Below are 18,807 nucleotides of genomic sequence, written 5' to 3'. Positions count from 1 at the left end.
TTTCTGAGTGCATGTGCACGCACGCGCGCGCACACACACACACACACACACACATATCACGTAAGCATACACATCCCAAATAAATATTTTTAAAGAATTAAAATTTTTTAATCCTAGAATTTTCTTCTTATTTCACAAAGGATTGACTTGTGTTGCCCCTAGGGACCATGCCTCTAAGCTTGGAGACGATCTACTAGACTTGTAAGTTTTGTAACAGGAGGGATTGTGCATATTTCACTTAACTTTATTCCCTTTATAGCCCAGCATATAGTAAGTACTCAATAAACAGTGCTCAATGAACTATAACAAAATTGAGAATATATCCATAAAAGTTGTAAACAGGAAAAAGTAGACAGGACAATACTTGTATGATGTATCTGCATCCCCTACTCCCTTCTTTTCTTTAAGTTTACTTATTTACGTATTTGTTAAAGTCCTTATTGAATTTGTTACAATATTGCTTCTGTTTATGTTTTGGTTTTTTGGCCCTAAGGCATGTAGGATTTTACCTCCCTGACCAGGATCAAATCCACAGTCCCTGCATTCGAAGTGCAGTCTTAACCACTGGACCGCCAGGGAAGACTCTCCACCTCTTTTTTTTTTTAAATCTCTGTGTAAAACATTTTTACATCTTCAGGTTATATGATCTGTGAGCTTTTTAAAATCCTTAAGATGGACAGATCTTTCATTAAATTAATGAGACACTAATAATAGAAATAAAATTCTATCTTCTTTAACATCTACGAGGTCTTGTCAGCAATTCTGTTGTCAACCACCCACCAATGCGACCATTTCCACCATTCCAATGAGATACAAACGCCCAGTTGAAGGGTAGTCTTCCACCTTTGCTAAATAATTTACAGTCACCAGTCCAACACTTTTCTCAATGTTACTAAGTAAATACAGGTCAAATGATTCAAGTTTTTTCAGAATACTCAAAATTGTGAATTTAAGTCCATACACCTAAAATCTGTATAGCATCTGAAGAGATGATAGAATTATAAGGAGAAAAATATTTAATTTCCACTGAGTAAAAATGTTTTTAAATGGTAATATTTAAAGCTGCATTACACAATGACCTTACTTACTTCCTAATACTGCAAAGTAAAAACATGATTCACTTCTGCTGCTTAGCCTGAAATTTGATAGACTCTATCTTAAGTACAAGTACACATTACAGTTACCAACAAGGACTATTCCATTCTCAATTTGTAAGCCATGAGAACCTACATTAAAATCTGAAAAGAACCTCTACTATCTTAAGTAGGCCATGCATTTGATTAAATCAATGAACTGACATATAATGCTTCCTTCCTTACCTTTTTTCTCCTCTGTGTTCAAATTTGACTCGAACATCATTCTGTAATGAAATGGTAAGTCATGTCAGAGATGAGATAAAATTCCCTTTTCTGTGATTTAAATCTCTTTTCTTTTTAGTCACTCATTTAAGATAGAGCAGAGGGGGAAGGAGATTTCAATCAGTGTCAACTCCAATCACCTGACAGTTTCTACCCAAGAGCTGAGTTGAGAATTAGGTTGCTTAATCTGGCTCAAAAGGAAAGAGCACCAAGATCTATTAGTGATGGCATCCCCAGTATGAGACATTTACTAATTCTGTTAGACAGCAATACAGAATACTACATTTCCGCTTTCTATGTTAGATGTTCCAAATAAATTTCATGTATGAGAATCAAAATTATCTTCATCTGTAAATACAGAGAATAGTCAGTTATTTAAGTAAAAGCCATTTGTTTGTGTTACACGCCTTAGGAATTGGATGAGATATCTACTCTAGAGAGAAGTTACCACAAATGAAACTATCATTTAAAAAAAAAAACTGACACCCTTAGAGAAAAATGTATGACAAACAACAAAATACTTGATTCAAAAGTATAAAAGCTAATCACTTCAAACAAGTCCTCTATACAATTAGGATATTCAAAGAAGACAATTCACAGAACAAATATATATTTACTAAAATATTACTGAGACAAATACCTGCTTTTTTGGTGATGAGGACTTTGTTTTTCTGGTTTCCTGTAAGGATAATGCTGGTCGACTGGCCTTATGAAGAACAGCCAAATCTTGCATGATTGAGTTCAAAGCTTGCTGATCATCTAGGTATTTTTAAAATAAAACACACACAGAACTGTGATTTCAATATGTATTTATCATAGACATCAATACAAAATTTATAATAAAACTCAATGCATCTAGAACACTTTCAAGGCCTGCACTGGTTTTTTTGGTGAAAGAAAAGCTTAGTTATTTAAAAACTGAACATAAATAACATTAAAACTGTACGATATCAGGCGCCTGCCTCACACTAGGTGTTCACACAAGACATTTATAAGGCAAGTACAGTCCTGACTCTTCTCCTGATGTAACATCCTAGGATATGGGTCAAAACAACCCTGTTATAACAAATTCTTTTCTATGACTCCTAAACAAAACATCAAGACATCTAAAATCTTAATTAAAACAAGTGGGGAAAAAATAAACACCTTTCTCTAAATACTATCATTATTTAGCATTTATGTTTAAAATACAGAATTCCTTTCAGAGTTTTTCTCTTTCATCAGTACTTCAAGTCAGAAGCAAAGAAAAGCTGTATCTGTAGATAAAGGCCTACTGATATTTGGATGTGGTTTTTTTTTTTTAATATCTTTACCATAAGGTTCAACAAGACTACATTAACAGACTAATGACCTCAACCACTAACAACTTAACAGGTATCAATGCAAGAAAAATTCACTTCTTAGAAAAAAGTACTGAATCCATAAAACTGAAATGATCATGAACCATGAACTTTTAATCTTTTCCAAACATACCAAAGATTTCTTTCTAAGACTATATAAGCATGAGCATCCTAGTAATGATAATTATATGATCTCTGGACAATTTAATTGATTTTTCACTAGTAAATCATTTCTACTAATGATAATCAACAATTGGTCAATAAAGGAACTGAGGGACTTTACAGCTTACATTTTACAATGTAACCATTTTGGTAATAATAATTTATGTTCCACAGCAATAGTAATTAAAACATGCTTTATCCTGTAAAGGGAGATCATTAAAAAGAATTTGGCAAGTCAATGGCTTTATCAGTCTTTCGAACACACAGCTTATTTCTCTAACATTTAATTTTTTTACAACACTCAATATACTCTGTTCTATAGTGAAACTACTTGCATACTAAAATTAAAATTATGGCTCCAAAGGTTTTGTTAACAAATTCCAGGTCCAGAGAAAATTTTAATCCTTCAAGAAGTATTGTTTGTGAAATAAAATTTCTACATAATATTAGCTTAGCCAAACAGTAACTGAGCCAAATGGGTCTATAACGTAATTACAACATGTGTGCTGTATATGGGTCCAAGCCAGACTATGTCATTTATTGATAAAATAAAAATCCTTCCTTAGAAAAAGAATAAGCTGAAAATACTATGAACTGGAATGAAATTATCTGATATAACTTTCTTATGAAAAGTAGGACCCGTAATTCTACACTGGGGAGAGGAAAACTTTTAATACCTACACGTATCTATGTCCTAATTATTTTCTTCTTTAAGCATGTGAATTTAGGCATTTTCACCATATTTCATGTTCAACATTACATGTTTAATATTAAAACACCAAAATAAATTCTTGGGAAGGCTTTGGCTTAAATCTCTTATCACGTTTACATATATTAACTCAGTACATGTAATATATACTCAGTATATTACATATACTGAGTTTAAAGAAATGAATACCATTTGCCATTGTACATGTAAAAAAGTAGAGAGAGCCACTGAATAAAAGTAACTTCTCAGGGAGATGACATACAACTGAAGGGTTACTTAACCGAGTTCCTTCTTTTTTCTGGTTTGAAGGAGAATCAGATGCTACATAAGTACCCAACAGGAAACTTGCTTTTGATAAGATGTAAGCTAACAAATGCCCAAAGGATCAAGCAAAGTGGTGAACTTACACTACAAGCACTGTTCTAACAATTCTAGACCATTTTACTCTATTAAGAATCTCTATGGTGGTTACAGGTACCAGCAAGATTAGACAGGTTATAAACGTCACAGGATCATGAGTTGCTCTATATGGCAGAGAGGCTGCTCAGAGGATCCCACGGTCTGACCAAGAGTCACACAGAAGCAGCAGTGGATTTCTGACACACATTAAGAGGACGTTTCATTGTTGAGCACAAACACAGAAAATGTTTGGGAGGTAATAATTTCAAATAAAACATTTATCAGAAATGCTTAATTTATTAGCTTTTATGGTTAATTCATTATACTTAAAAAAGTATTTATAGGAGAAAATCTTCAATTAAAATTCAAGTATCTGTGATGCATCCTTCTAAATATTCAGTTTCCTGAGACTACCTCTGTAAATGTTTTTAAGCAATGACTGTACTTTGCATACTATGGTGAGAGCAACAAAAATGAAAAGCTGGTACGAATTCAGTAAAAGTTCCAATTTGGAACTGGAGGTGAAGGTGACAAAAGTGGAACATCTGGACCACCTGATGGCACTGCACTCCTGGAGGAAACGGAAGAGAAATTTAGAAAGTAGGAAGGTGGGGGTTTTGCCTACACATTTGCCACAACAGACACATTGATGTGTGCTAGCCCTTCCAGTGAAGAACATGGACAAATTTAAGCTCTTTGGCCCTAATGCATGTATATACATGTAAGACTGAATAATATCTTTGTTAAGCAAGGGATAGGAACACTGTGAGAAAGACAAACATTGGCAAATACATGTCAGAATTAAGATATCGGTATAAGATACTGGTCTAAATTTAAAACCTCAGCTTCCAACTACACAGTCTATTTTTCCCCATTAGGATAGGATGGGCCATTTGCTCCATTTCTTTCTAGTTTTTCCCTGTCTAATCCCTGCCTCACATTGGAACCCTCAACTCCAAGGAGAAAAGGAGGGGAAAAAAAAGAAAGTACAGAAGAAAACAAAAAGATATATAAACTTAACCCCCACAATCCATTCCCATACTTTGGCCTTCCTTTCCATTAACATTATATGACACCACAGAAAACTCACAAGAGTTGTAAAACATATCCTCCTTGAGCACCAATGATTTACTCCTCTACTCTGTTATCAAGTTTTATGATTCATTATTTTTATGCAGCTGTTTTCTTTAGTCTATCTATACTACTATACTGCTGAGTAATTACATAATAATTCATTCCTCAGCCTTTACTCAATCTTTAAAACTCAGGTTTCTTTACCAAAAACTTTATCTGGCCATCAGACTCTAAGAAAATCACAATCCAAAAAAATAAATAAAAGAAAGAAAGAAAGAAAAAAATCACAATCCATCTTAACAGTTTATTTTGAATGTCCACATCATGTCCTGCACAAATTGGTTATCCCAAAACTGTAAAAGTCAACACAGTAAGTGCTTTAATTGAAAATCTATTAAGTAAATAAATGTAAAACATTATATAAACCTACTAAATTGTAAGATTTCTTCCTAAGAAGCTCATCATACACACAGAGAAAGCCCCCACCCCGTCTTATCCTTTATAGATAAGAAATGCCTTTAGTTGGAACTCACCCATCATGGCAATCAGCTTGACTACTTGGAAATTAGGGAAATGGTTCTCCCATCAGCATTCTCTGTGGCCTAAGGAGGTAAAAAATGAACACGGTAATAGTAAGAAGAAAGAGAAGAGGGAGCCATAAAAAAAAAGATCTACAAGTAACACTAATGAGAATGTACAATATTAATATTTTACACATTTTTATGGGGAAAGTGCATTATTCTTCCCAGATATTCAATTATTGAGAATGAACTAAAAATCATTACTACTTTATATTAAATTTATTTCAATATTGTTCAGATTCCTGTCTATCTAAACTAAAGCAAAACAAAATGGAACAACTGTTGACAGTCAAAAAGCTTATGAGATAACTGAATAAACTCAAGCTCCCACAAGGCAGAGGCACATAAAGATGAATGGAAAAGGTCATGTTTAGAGACAAAAAGGAGGGTATCAATAAAGTAGTAAAGCCTACAAAAATTCTCTCCTCCATAAAAGAAAAAAATATCAGAATCAACGCAAAGGAATTAACCAAAAGTTTGTGGCCATCTGGGAAGCATTCTGTAGTCTCAATAAAAACAGAAAGCCTTGTGGTGTTTTGGCCTTCCCTATTCTTATCTTTCCACCCTTTACTTCCAGCTCCAAATTAGCAATTTAAACCAACAAGCCCAGAGATTTCCCTGAAAGTCCAGTGGTTAAGACTCTGTACTTGCAATGCAGGAGTGCAGGTTTGATCCCTGGTCAGGGAACTAAGGGGATTCCTAGGTGGCACAGTGGTAAAGAATCCGCTTGCCAAAGCAGGAGACATCAAGAGATGCAGGTTTGATCCCTGCATTGGGAAGATCCCTTGGAATAGGAAATGGCAGCCCACTCCAGTATTCTTGTCTGGAAAATTCTATGAACAGAGAAGCCTGGCAGACTACAGTCTGTGGGGTCACAAAGAGATACAACTGAGCGCATACATACAACTGAGAACTAAGATTCCACATGCTAGAATGTGGCCCCAAAACAAAAAGCCCCAACAAGCCCAAAGTCCCCATGAAAATGAGCAGCCTGGCAGCCACTGGAGAAGGCAGAATGGATTCCCCCAAAACTATTATATTTGACCTATCTAATGGTTTGCTGATAGACCCCATTTGAAAGGCTGCCTATATTTAACCTGACTTAAAGCTTTTCCAATGCAAAGAGCTTGGGGTATTTACTAAAAATCAATATCTCAACTGTTACATATCTCAACTGTCAGAGGTTGGGAAAAAATAGTTGGGGCAGGCAATACATTAAGAAAAAATTTTCTAGAAAAGCTGAGGAATGAGATGTCAGTAGGGAACTCTGAAAATTTCCTACAGATTCCTAGAAATCTAGAAGTTATGCAAACGCCCAAGGCTGTTGCACAGTCAAGAAAGGCCTTTCACCTCTGGCTAACTTTGTGGCTTTGTGCAGCATTAAGTGAAGAATGAGGCCGAACTGTAAATGCCTCACACACACACACACACACACCGCCCCCCCTTGAAAGACTGTGAGACTTAAAGGTTCCAAGTATCTAAGGAAATGTGTCTAATCACGAGCTGACAACTAAACTAGGAGCAGTCTTCAGGGACTACATACGACAGAACACAGACTTTAAAAAATGAGTTCTGAAACGTTATTAAACAAACAAACTATAACAACAAAAGAAATACAGGGGAGGGAGAAGAACCAGATTTCCAGAGGTGGTGCATTATAATATTTTACATGTCCAGATTTCAAGGAAAAAAAAAAGAACATACAAAGACATTGGTCCATACACAGAGAAAAAGCAATCAACAGAAACCGACCCTGAAGAAGTCCAAATGTCAGACTAGCTAGACCTGTATCAAAATTCCAGATTCCCTTCAGCATAAACTACATTGTTTGTACAAGCAGTTTAGGCACAGTAAGCCATTCGTGTCAGTTAGGCAGGTGGGAACCCTTCTGAAATCCAAGTTTTCAGATGCCAGCAACGAGTGTCAGTTAGGCAGGTGGGAACCCTCCTGAAATCCAAGTTTTCAGATGCCAGCAACGAGCAGGCCTCATAAGTGGTTATTTCAAGGATAAGGAGCAAGTTCTACCTTAACTCTTTTTTACACAAGCAGCAGGAGGAAATTAATAGACAAGTTTAAAGAAACTGCATAATCAATAATTATAAGCATGCTGTTCGGTGTGTATTATGTAGATATAGTTTATATAACAACAATAGCACAAAAGACAGACAAGGGATGGAGTCAGAAGGAAAGTTTTGTATGCCGCTATAATTAAGTGGTATTAACTCAAACTATATTGTTGTAGGTTGAGATGTTGATTTTAATCCTCAGGTCAACCACTGAAGTGCACATTTATTTAAATGGCAAAAGAAACAAGAGAATTAAAAAGCACACTAGAAAATATCTATTTAACAAAAAGAAGGCACTAATGAAGGAATGAGGAACAAAAAAAGATATAAAACACACAGACACACCTGGCAAAAATGGCAGAAGTAATCTTCCCTTTTGCATAATTTTATATATTTATATATATATATATATATATGTAAGCAGAACGAACAAAGGCAGAAATCAGCAGACTAGGTTAAAAAACTTGATAACTACATACTGTCTACAACAGACACATTTTAGATTCAAGCACAAAATAGATTAAAAGACTAAAAAATACCATGCACTCTGTATAATAGGCTCCAGTTTCATCCACCCCTATTATACAGAGTGAAGTAAGCCAGAAAGAAAAACACCAATACAGTATACTAACGCATATATATGGAATTTAGAAAGATGGTAACAATAACCCTGTGTACGAGACAGCAAAAGAGACACTGATGTATAGAACAGTCTTATGGACTCTGTGGGAGAGGGAGAGGGTGGGAAGATTTGGGAGAATGGCATTGAAACATGTAAAATATCATGTATGAAACGAAAAAAATAAAAAAATAAAAAAACAAAACCATTGGAGAGCCAAAAAATAAAAAAAATAAAAATAAAAAATACCATGCAAACAGTAGCCAAAAGGCTATACTATTAGCAGAAAAATGGATTACAAAATGGTTATTAATGGCAACGAAGGATATCTATAGTGAAAAAATGGCCAACTTATCAACAAGATACATAATTGTAAACATGTATGCATGTAACAACAGACTCAAAATACATGAAAAAAGATATGAAATAATTAAAGTAGGACAGTTGGAGATTTCAATGCCTCATTTGCAATAAAGGATAAACAAGTACACAGAAATATCAATGAGAAACTGAAGATTTAAGTAATGCTATAATATGCTATATAGATAAAATAATTCTATTTAGATATAGAGCATATCTATAGTACACTCAACCCCAAAAGAGCAAAATACACATTTTTCTCAAATGCATGTAGAACATTTTCCAGGACAGATCACATGTTAGGCAATAAAACTTATCTCAGTAAGTATAAATAGATTTAAGAAATATTCTTGGCATGTACCCCAGAGAAAAGCATGGTCTGAAAGGATACATGCACCCTAATGTTCACTGCAGCACTGTTTACAATAGCCAAGACTCAGAAGCAACCTAAATGTCCACCAACAGAGGAACGGATACACAAGATGTGGTTCATATATACAATGGAATATCACTCAATCATTGAAAAGAATGAAATAATGCCATTTGCAGAAACATGGATGGACCCACATGTTGTCATAATGAGTGAAGTCAGACAGAGAAGGTGAAATATCACATGACATCCCTTATATGCAGAATCTAAAAAGAAACGATACAAATGAACTTATTTACAAAACAGAAATAGACTCACAGACTTGGAGAACAAACTTATGGTTGCCAGGGGTGAAAAATACAGGGAAGGAATAGTCAGGGAGTTTTGGATTGACATGTACACACTGCTGTATTTAAAATGGATAACCAACCAGGTCCAAATGTAGAGCACAGGGAAATCTGCCCCATGTTATGTGGCAGCCTGGATGGGAGAGGGGTTTGAGGGAGAATGGTACATGTATAGGTGAGTCCCTTTGCTGTCCACCTGAAACTTATAAAATGTTAATCAGCTATAGTAGTGAGTGAATGTGTCAGTCGCTTGCTGCTAAGTCGCTTCAGTCGTGTGCAACTCTGTGTGACCCCATAGACAGCAGCCCACCAGGCCCCACCGTCCCTGGGATTCTCCAGGCAAGAACGCTGGAGTGGGTTGCCATTTCCTTCTCCAATGCATGAAAGTGTAAAGTGAAAGTGAAGTCGCTCAGTCGTGTTTGACTCATAGCAACCCCATGGACTGCAGCCTACCAGGCTCCTCCGTCCATGGCAGGAAAAGCATTTTCATTTCCTCTGTCCATTTTCTAGGCAAGAGTACTGGAGTGGGTTGCCATTGCCTTCTCCGTCAGTCGCTTAGTCTTGTCCAACTCTTTGTGACCCTAAGGACTGTTGCCCACCAGTCTCCTCTGTTTATGGAATTCTCCAGGCAAGAATACTGCAGTGAGTAACCATTCCCTTCTCCAGGGGATCTTCCCAACCCAGGGATCAACCCAGGTCTCCTGCATTGCAGGAAGATTCTTTACTGTCTGAGCCACCAGGGAGGCCCTCATTGGCTATGCTGCTGCTGCTGCTAAGTTGCTTCAGTCGGTCGGACCCGACTGAAGTCGGATTCACTCTGTGCGACCCCATAGACAGATGGGGGAGCCTGGTGGGCTGCTGTCTAGCAGCCCACCAGGCTCCCCCATCCCTGGGATTCTCCAGGCAAGAACACTGGAGAGGGTTGCCATTTCCTTCTCCAATGCAGGAAAGTGAAAAGGGAAAGTGAAGTCGCTCAGTCGTGTCCGACTCCTAGAAACCGCTCTTTCATCCATGGGATTTTCTAGGCAAGAGTACTTCAGTATAAAAGAAAAAGCTTAAAAGACAAAAAATAAGTAAATGAATGTGCAGGAATAACAACAACAAAAACTACTGGTAAATCATGATCATAAATATTTATAAAATATCTATTAAAACAAAATGTTATCAAGCCTTTCCTAACTGTAGAAATTTATAACTTTGAATATAGAACTTTAGATAACCATATGCATAAAAGGCAAACCATAAAGCCAAACAGATTTTTCCTCCTTTTGGTCAAGAGAATAAAAATATAATTGAATAGAAATAAAAGAAAAAAGATATACAATGTATGTTCCCTGACAACAATGAAATGAGAAATTGTTAACAGAAGGAAATCTGGGGGATTTACAAACATGAAAATTAAACACACTCCTAAAGAACTAATGAGACAAAAAAGAAGTAACTTGCAAAATTAGAAAATGCTTTGAAATGAATGAAAATTTTAAAGCATACTGAAAAGTATCGGCTGCATCTAAAGTATAATTTAGAGGTAAACTTGTAACTGCTGGGAATTTGCTGGTAGTCCAGTGGTTAGGACTCAACTCTCTCAATGTTGAGTTCAATCCCTGGTCAGCGAAGCAAGATCCCACAAGCCACACAGCATGCCTCTTCCCCGAAAAATCAGAGACAAATTTATAACTGTTAATGTTTATATTAAAAAATAAGAAAGATCTCAAATCAGTAACCTAAACTTCTACCTTAAAAGATGTAAGAGCATGTTAAGTCCAAAGAAGTAGAAGGAAAGAAACAATAAGGATTAGAAATGGAAACAAACCAGAAAATAAACTCACAAATTTTTTAAATCAATGAAACAAAAAGTTGGTTACATGAAAAGATCAAAAAAACTGACAAATTTTTAGCAAGATTAACCAAGAAAAAAAAAGGAGGAGGATTCAAATATCTAAACTCAGGAATTAAAGGAGAATTACTACCAACCTTAGAGAAACAAAAAGGAAAAGCGAATACTATGAATAATTGTACATCAGTGAATAAGACCACCTGGAAGAAATAAAGTGACTGAATCAGAAATTTTAAAGCTTTTCTCAAATAAAAAGTCCTAACCCAGATAGATGGCTCAAACATTTAAGGAAGAATTACCACCAATTATTAATATTTTATTACCCAGTATTACTCTGATAATCAAATCAAAGATATTTTGAGAAAACTACAGATCGATAACTTTGTGAATATAGAAAAATACTAACAAAAACACAAACAAATCTAATCCAGAACATTAAAAAGAGGGATTGCCAGAAACATATAGGATATATCCCACAAAAGCAAGGTGGATTCAGCATCAATGTAATAAAACACAGATAAAAGAAAGATACATAATCACCTCAATAGACAAAGAAAATTCAAGTACCAAAATCCAACTGCCTACTCAGAAGACAAGGAAGAGAAGGGAGCTTCCTGCAGCTGATCAGGGTAACCAAGAAAAATCTGCAGCTAACATATTTTATGATAAAAAACTGGATATGTGCCTCCTAAGATCAGAGACAAGGATTCCAGTCTTGCCAGTCTTATTTAATATTGTACTAGAGTCCTAGTCAGAAAATGAGGCAAGAAAATGAAATATTTGATAAAAGGAATTCAGACTCAATAAGAAGCAAAACTATACCTATTTGCAGATGACAACCTTGTATACAGAACATCTAAGTTCACAAAAACAGTATCAGAGTTAATGAAAGAGGTCAGCACAGCTGCAGGATACAAGGTCAACACTTAAAATTACCAGTTGTAATTTTAATTACTATGGCTGATTCAAGTTGAGGTCTGACAGAAAGCAACAAAATTCTGTAAAGCAATTATCCTTCAAAAAAAAATAATTTTAAAACATCAGTTGTATTTCTACACACAATCCATGAATAATATAGAACTAAAATTTACATATAAATTCCACTTATATTACCATCAAAATAATAATTCTTAGGAATATATTTAACAACAACAAGTCTTGTACACTGAAAACTATAAAACGCTTCTGAAAAACATTACAACAGACCTAAGTATCTGGAAAGACATTCCATGTTCAAGGATTGGAAGAAAATGTTTTTAAGATGGTAAAACTCTCAAAGTCACCTACAGATTCAATGTAATATCTATCAAAATTCCAATGACCTTTCTTTACAGCAATGAAAAAAGTGATATTTAAATGCATATGGAACTAAAAGAAACCCTGAAGAGCCAAAACAATATTGAAAAAGAAAAATAAAGTTGGAGGACTCACACGCTCTTGATTTTAAAAATTACTACAAAGTTATGGCAATCAAAGCAGTGGGAGTACAGAAATAAGGAGGGAGACTGGTGAAACAGAAGTGAGAGTTCAGAAATAAACTCAAACATCTATAGTTAAATGAGTGCCAAGAGAATGGGGAAATAATAATCATCAATAAATGGTACTGGACAACTAGATATCCACATGCCAAAACAAGAAGTTAGATTCCTACCTCACACATTATACAAAAATTAATTCAACATGGATCAAACACAAAATGGAAAAGCTAAATGCATAAAACTCTTAGAAGGGAACAGAGGTATAAACATCATTTTTTACCAACCACCCTGCAGAACTTACCTAAAGGGCACAAATTTTTAATATACATTTTACATATGCACTCACCCAAATAACCACAACAGATAAAAATATAGACATTCCCAGGACCCATGAAGACTCCCTTGTACCTGTCCCCTGTCGGCCACCATTACCCCATAAGGGAACCTTCATCTTGACATTTACTGCGTTCAACTCTTTGTGACCCCATGAACCACAGCACACCAGGCTTCCCTGTCCATCACCAACTCCTGGAGTTTACCCAAACTCATGTCCATCGAATCGGTGATGCCATCCAACCATCTCATCCTCTGTCGTCCCCTTCTCCTCCTGCCCCCAATCCCTCCCAGCGTCAGGGTCTTTTCAAATGAGTCAGTTCTTCTCATCAGGTGGCCAAAGTATCGGAGTTTCAGTTTCAGCATCAGTCTTTCCAATGAATATACAGGACTAATTTCCTTTAGGATGGACTGATTAGATCTCCTTGCAGTCCAAGGGACTCTTCAACAGTCTTCTCCAACATCACAGTTCAAAAGCATCAATTCTTCAGCACTCAGCTTTCTTTATAGTCCAACTCTCACATCCATACATAACTACTGGAAAAACCATAGCTTTGACTAAACGGACCTTTGCTGGCAAAGTAACGTCTCTGCTTTTTAATATGCTGTCTAGGTTGGTCATAGCTTTTCTTCCAAGGAGCGTCTTTTAATTGCATGGCTGCAGTCATCATCTGCAGTGATTCTGGAGACCAAAAAAATAAAGTCTATCACTGTTTCCATTGTTTCCCCACCTATTTGCCATGAAGTGATGGGACCAGATGACATGATCTTAGTTTTCTGAGTGTTAAACTTTAAGCCAACTTTTTCACTTTCTTCCTTCACTTTATCAAGAGGCTCTTTAGTTCTTCTTCACTTTCTGCCATAAGAGTGGTGTCATCTGTATATCTGAGGTTATTGATATTTCTCCCAGCAATCCTGATTCCAGCTTGTGCTTCATCAGCCCAGCATTTTTCATGAAATACTCTGCATGTAAGTTAAATAAGCAGGGTGACAGCCTGCATATATATACAGCCTTGACGTACTCCTTTTCCTATTTGGAACCAGTCTGCTGTTCCATGTCCAGTTCTAACTGTTGCTTCTTGACCTATATACAGATTTCTCAGGAGGAAGGGCAGGTGGTCTGGTATTCCTATCTCTTGAAGAAGAATTTTCCGCAGTTTGTTGTGATCCACTGTCAAAGACTTTGGCGTAGTCAATAAAGCAAAAGTAGATGTTTTTCTGGAACTCTCTTGCTTTTTCAATGATCCAGCAGATGCTGGCAATTTGATCTCTGGTTCCTATGCCTTTTCTAAATCCAGTTTGAACATCTGGAAGTTCACGGTTCACATACTGCTGAAGCCTGGCTTGAAGAATTTTGAGCATTATTTTGCTAGTGTGTGAGATGAGTGCAATTGTATGGTAGTGTGAACCTTCTCTGGCATTGCTTTTCTCTGGGATTGGAATGAAAACTGGCCTTTTCCAGTCCTGTGGCCACTGCTGAGTTTTCCAGATTTGCTGATATACTGAGTATAGCACTTTCACAGCATCTTTTAGGACTTTCACAAATCTTTTGGGAGTTGAAATAGCTCAACTGGAACTCCCTGTACTACTACACCTTGCTTTTTATCTATTTTTTACATTACTGTTGCTGTTAAGTCATGTCTGACTCTTTGCAACCCCATGGGCTGCAGCATATCAGGCTTACCTGTCCTTCACTATCTCCCAGAGGTTGCTCAAATTCATGTCCACTGAGATAATGATGTTATCCTCTGTCACCCTCTTCTCCTTTTGTCTTCTATCTTTCCCAGCATCAGGGTCTTTTCCAATGAGTTGGCTCTTCACATCAGGTGGTCAAAGTACTGGCGCTACAACTTCAATTTTAAACACAGAAGCTTGTAACAGTTAATTCCAAATTCCTAATTTATCCCTCTCCCACCCTTTGGTAAACAAGCTTGCTTTCTATTTTTCTATATCTGTGAGTCTGTTTCTGTTTTGTAAGCAGATTCATCTGTGTCATATTTTAGATTCCACATGTAAGTAATATCATACGATATTTTTGTTTCTGTATATGACTGACTTTACTTACTATGATAATCTATAGGTCTAGTCTTGTTGCTGCAAATGGCATTATTTTATTCTTTTTTTAAGGCTGAGTAGTATGACCAACCTAGATAGCATATTAAAAAGCAGAGACATTACTTTGCCAACAAAGGTCCGTCTAGTCAAGGCTGTGGTTTTTCCAGTGGTCATGTATGGATGTGAGAGTTGGACTGTGAAGAAGGCTGAGCGTCGAAGAATTGATGCTTTTGAACTGTGAAGTTGGAGAAGACTCTTGCAAGTCCCCTGGACTGCAAGGAGATCCAACCAGTCCATCCTAAAGGAGACCAGTTCTGGGTATTCATTGGATGGACTGATGCTGAGGCTGAAACTCCAATACTTTGGCCACTTCATGTGAAGAGCTGACTCACTGGAAAAGGCCCTGATTCTGGGAGGGATTGGGGGCAGGAGGAGAAGGAGATGACAGAGGATGAGATGGCTGGATGGCATCACCGACTTGATGCACATGAGTTTGGGTGAATTCCGGGAGTAGGTGATGGACAGGGAGGCCTGGCGCGCTGCAATTCATGGGGTCACAGAGTCAGACACAACTGAGCGACTGAACTGAATTGAGTATTCGTGTGTGTATACATATATACACACATATATAGCTCACATTTTCTTTATCCTTACATCTGCCAATGGACATTTAAGTTGCTTCCATGTCCTGGCTATTGTAATTGTGCTGCTATGAACACTGGGGTGCATCTATCTTTTCAAATTAAGAGTTTTCTCCCAATATACGCCCAGGAGTGGGATTGCTGGATCATATGGCAACTCTAGTTTTAGTTTTTTAAGGAAACTCCATACTGTGTTCCATAGTTGCTGTGCCAATTTACATTCCCTTTTCTCCACATCCTCTCCAGCATTTATTATCTGTAGACCTTTTAAAGGTGGACATTATGATTGGTGTGAGGTGGTACCTCATTGTTGTTCTGATTTCCTTTTCTCTAGTAACTGGCAATGTTGAACATGTCTTCATGCGTCTACTGGCCGTCTGGATGTCTTCTCTGGAGAAATGTGTACTTAGGTCTTCTGCCCATTTTTTGATTGGGTTGTTTTTCTGTTGGGGCTGTACAGCTGATTGCATATTTTGGGAATTAAGCCTTGGCTGGTCGCATCATTTGAAAATATTTTCTCCCAGTCCGTAGGTTGTCTTTCCATTTTGTTTTTTGTTTCTTTTGTTATGCAAAAGCTTATAAGTTTGATTAGGTTCCATTTGCTTAATTTTGCTTTTACATCTATTGTCTTGGGAGACTGATCGAAGAAAACAATGGCACAATTTACATCAGAGAATGTTTTGCTTGTGTTCTCTTCTAGGAGTTTTACAGTATCGTGTATCATATTTGAGTTTATTTTTGTCTATGGTATGAAGGTGTGTTCTAACCTCACTCATGTACATGTGGCTGTCCAGTTTTCCCAACACCACACTTGCTGAAGAGACTAACTTTTTCCCACTGTATATTCTTGCCTCCTTTGTTAGATTAACTGACCGTAGGTACGTGGTTTATTTCTATAAAAGCCTAACTTCTTAAAGACAGTGCCAAGGCCAGTCATTCATTTTGAGGAGTCTGGTTATTTAATGCCACCAATAAGATTAACCAACTCCTGCGTCTACAATTTTGTTACATCTGTAAATCAACTGAATCTTTCATGCAAGGTATGGCTGAAGTACTTTAAAGATACGGAAGCTGAGGAGTTCACATGTTTACAAGACAGATGGCACTTACTATTTTTGAACTTGCTTGCTAATAAATGATGGCAAAATAAAAGTCTACTGCATTTGGAAGGATTTGGTCTAAGGTTTACTTTCACTATAAGCCAATAGATTATACGAAAGCAGCTGATATTCACTTAACTTCACTGACTGCTATATATTTTATTTACCTAAAATAACACAATAATTGTGCATAACCAATTAGACTTTGTTCAATTCACAACAGCCAATTTAAGGCCTCCTGACTCACTTTTGCTACATCTAAGAGTCTTTCCCCCAAATCTTTAAGCGGCTGCTAACGTCTACTGACCATCTAATAGAAAACATTTCCCTCACTCATCCAATTATTTATTTTTTTTACATCATCCTATTTTTGCTTCTTGATAAAACATATTATCACATAAAAATTATTTTAGTCAATTTACTTATTTATTGCACCTCCATCCCCACTGGCACACAGGAGCCTTAAGAACAGAGACTCTGTTGATATGATTGATCACTGCACCTCTGATGCACAGAATAGTGCATGGCTCATAGAAGGTGCTGGGTATTTCAGAATAAAAGAGAAAATTTTAAAAAGTGGGAGGTGGAGAATAAGAGAAGACAGGAGTTATCTTGCAAAGATCAAAAAACTAACTCTAAAAGAATGGGTTTGCGGGGGCGGGGAGGTCTACACAAATGCTCAGATACTAAGAAAATGAGTAAGACATCAGTAAGACAGTTTTGTACTCCACACTCAAAAAGTCCATGGACCAATAAAGAAAAGAGAAAAAGACACTGCTGTAGTATTACGGATTTTAACAGAGAGATGTCATTAAAATACAGGTTAAGAAACAGCCCACTGTGTGACAGTATCTGCCATACTGTCCTCCAACTATTAATAACTTAGAGTAAGTGCATTTCCCCCATCCCCAAGTAGAGTATGAATTGAGATCAAACCAAATGTTATGTATCTCTGTCTTCACGTAAAAATGACAGTCAAAAGTGGTACTTAATCTAAATATATCAAACCATTCTAACAAGATTTTAATGACTTTCACATTTATAAGAAATGAATAATGATTAGCAGACTGTATCCTGATACAAATAAATTGTAAGTTAAAAGAGATCTATGATCAGGAATAAGAAAAGGGTGCCTACTCTTGCCACTATTATTCAGCACAGTTTTGGAAGTCCTAGCTAAGGCAATCAGAGAAGAAAAAGAAATAAAAGGAAGCCAGACTGGAAAGGAAGTAAAACTCTTGTTTGCAAACAACACAATACTATACACAGAAAACCCTAAAGATACTATCAGAAAATTACTAGAGCTAATTGGTGAATTTAGTAAAGTTGCAGGATACAAAAATCAATACACAGAAATCACTTGCATTCCTATACATGAACAATGAGATATCAGAAAGAGAAATTAAGGAATCAAGCCCATTATGCCACTGCAACATCAAGTATAAAACGCCTAGGAATAAACCTACCCAAGGAGACAAAGAGCTGCACACAGAAAACTGTAAGACGCTGATGAAGGGACTCCAGGTCACAGAAACAGATGGAGCGCGCCCTTGCTCCTGGGGTGGGAGAATCCATGCTGTGCCAGTGACTGCACTAGCAGACGCTCCACAGAGCAACGCCCGTCAGGCAACCAACGGCATGTCCACAGAACCAGAGCAGAAACGCCATAATTCGTACGGAAACACAAAAGACCCCAAACAGCCAAAGAAATCTTGAGAAAGAAGAATGGATCTGCCCTTAAAAAACTGGAAATAGAACTGCTTTATGATCCAGCAATCCCACTGCTGGGCATACACACTGAGGAAACCAGAAGGGAAAGAGACACGTGTACCCCAATGTTCATCGCAGCACTGTTTATAATAGCCAGGACATGGAAGCACCCTAGATGCCCATCAGCAGATGAATGGATAAGAAAGCAGTGGTACATATACACAATGGAGTATTACTCAGCCATTAAAAAGAATACATTTGAATCAGT

General features: G+C 36.8%; 1 protein-coding gene across 3 annotated transcripts in view; it reads right to left on the bottom strand.

The window, feature by feature from the left end:
- The window catches only part of MAP3K2 (mitogen-activated protein kinase kinase kinase 2), a 92,479-nt gene that overhangs the window by 38,559 nt on the left and 35,113 nt on the right, over positions 1–18,807 (bottom strand). For all 3 annotated transcript variants that reach the window (XM_055571904.1, XM_055571906.1, XM_055571905.1), the window contains exons 2-4: positions 5,576–5,644; positions 1,999–2,117; positions 1,320–1,360 (exon numbers count right to left, since the gene is read on the bottom strand). In XM_055571904.1, coding sequence (XP_055427879.1) covers positions 1,320–1,360; positions 1,999–2,117; positions 5,576–5,582 — 167 coding nt within the window. In that variant the 5' untranslated portion in view covers positions 5,583–5,644. The remainder of the gene's footprint in view (positions 1–1,319; positions 1,361–1,998; positions 2,118–5,575; positions 5,645–18,807) is intronic.

The sequence above is a fragment of the Bubalus kerabau genome, chromosome 3, assembly GCF_029407905.1.
Source record: "Bubalus kerabau isolate K-KA32 ecotype Philippines breed swamp buffalo chromosome 3, PCC_UOA_SB_1v2, whole genome shotgun sequence".
NCBI classification, from domain to species: domain Eukaryota; kingdom Metazoa; phylum Chordata; class Mammalia; order Artiodactyla; family Bovidae; genus Bubalus; species Bubalus kerabau.
This window is presented reverse-complemented; position numbering and strand designations above follow the sequence as displayed.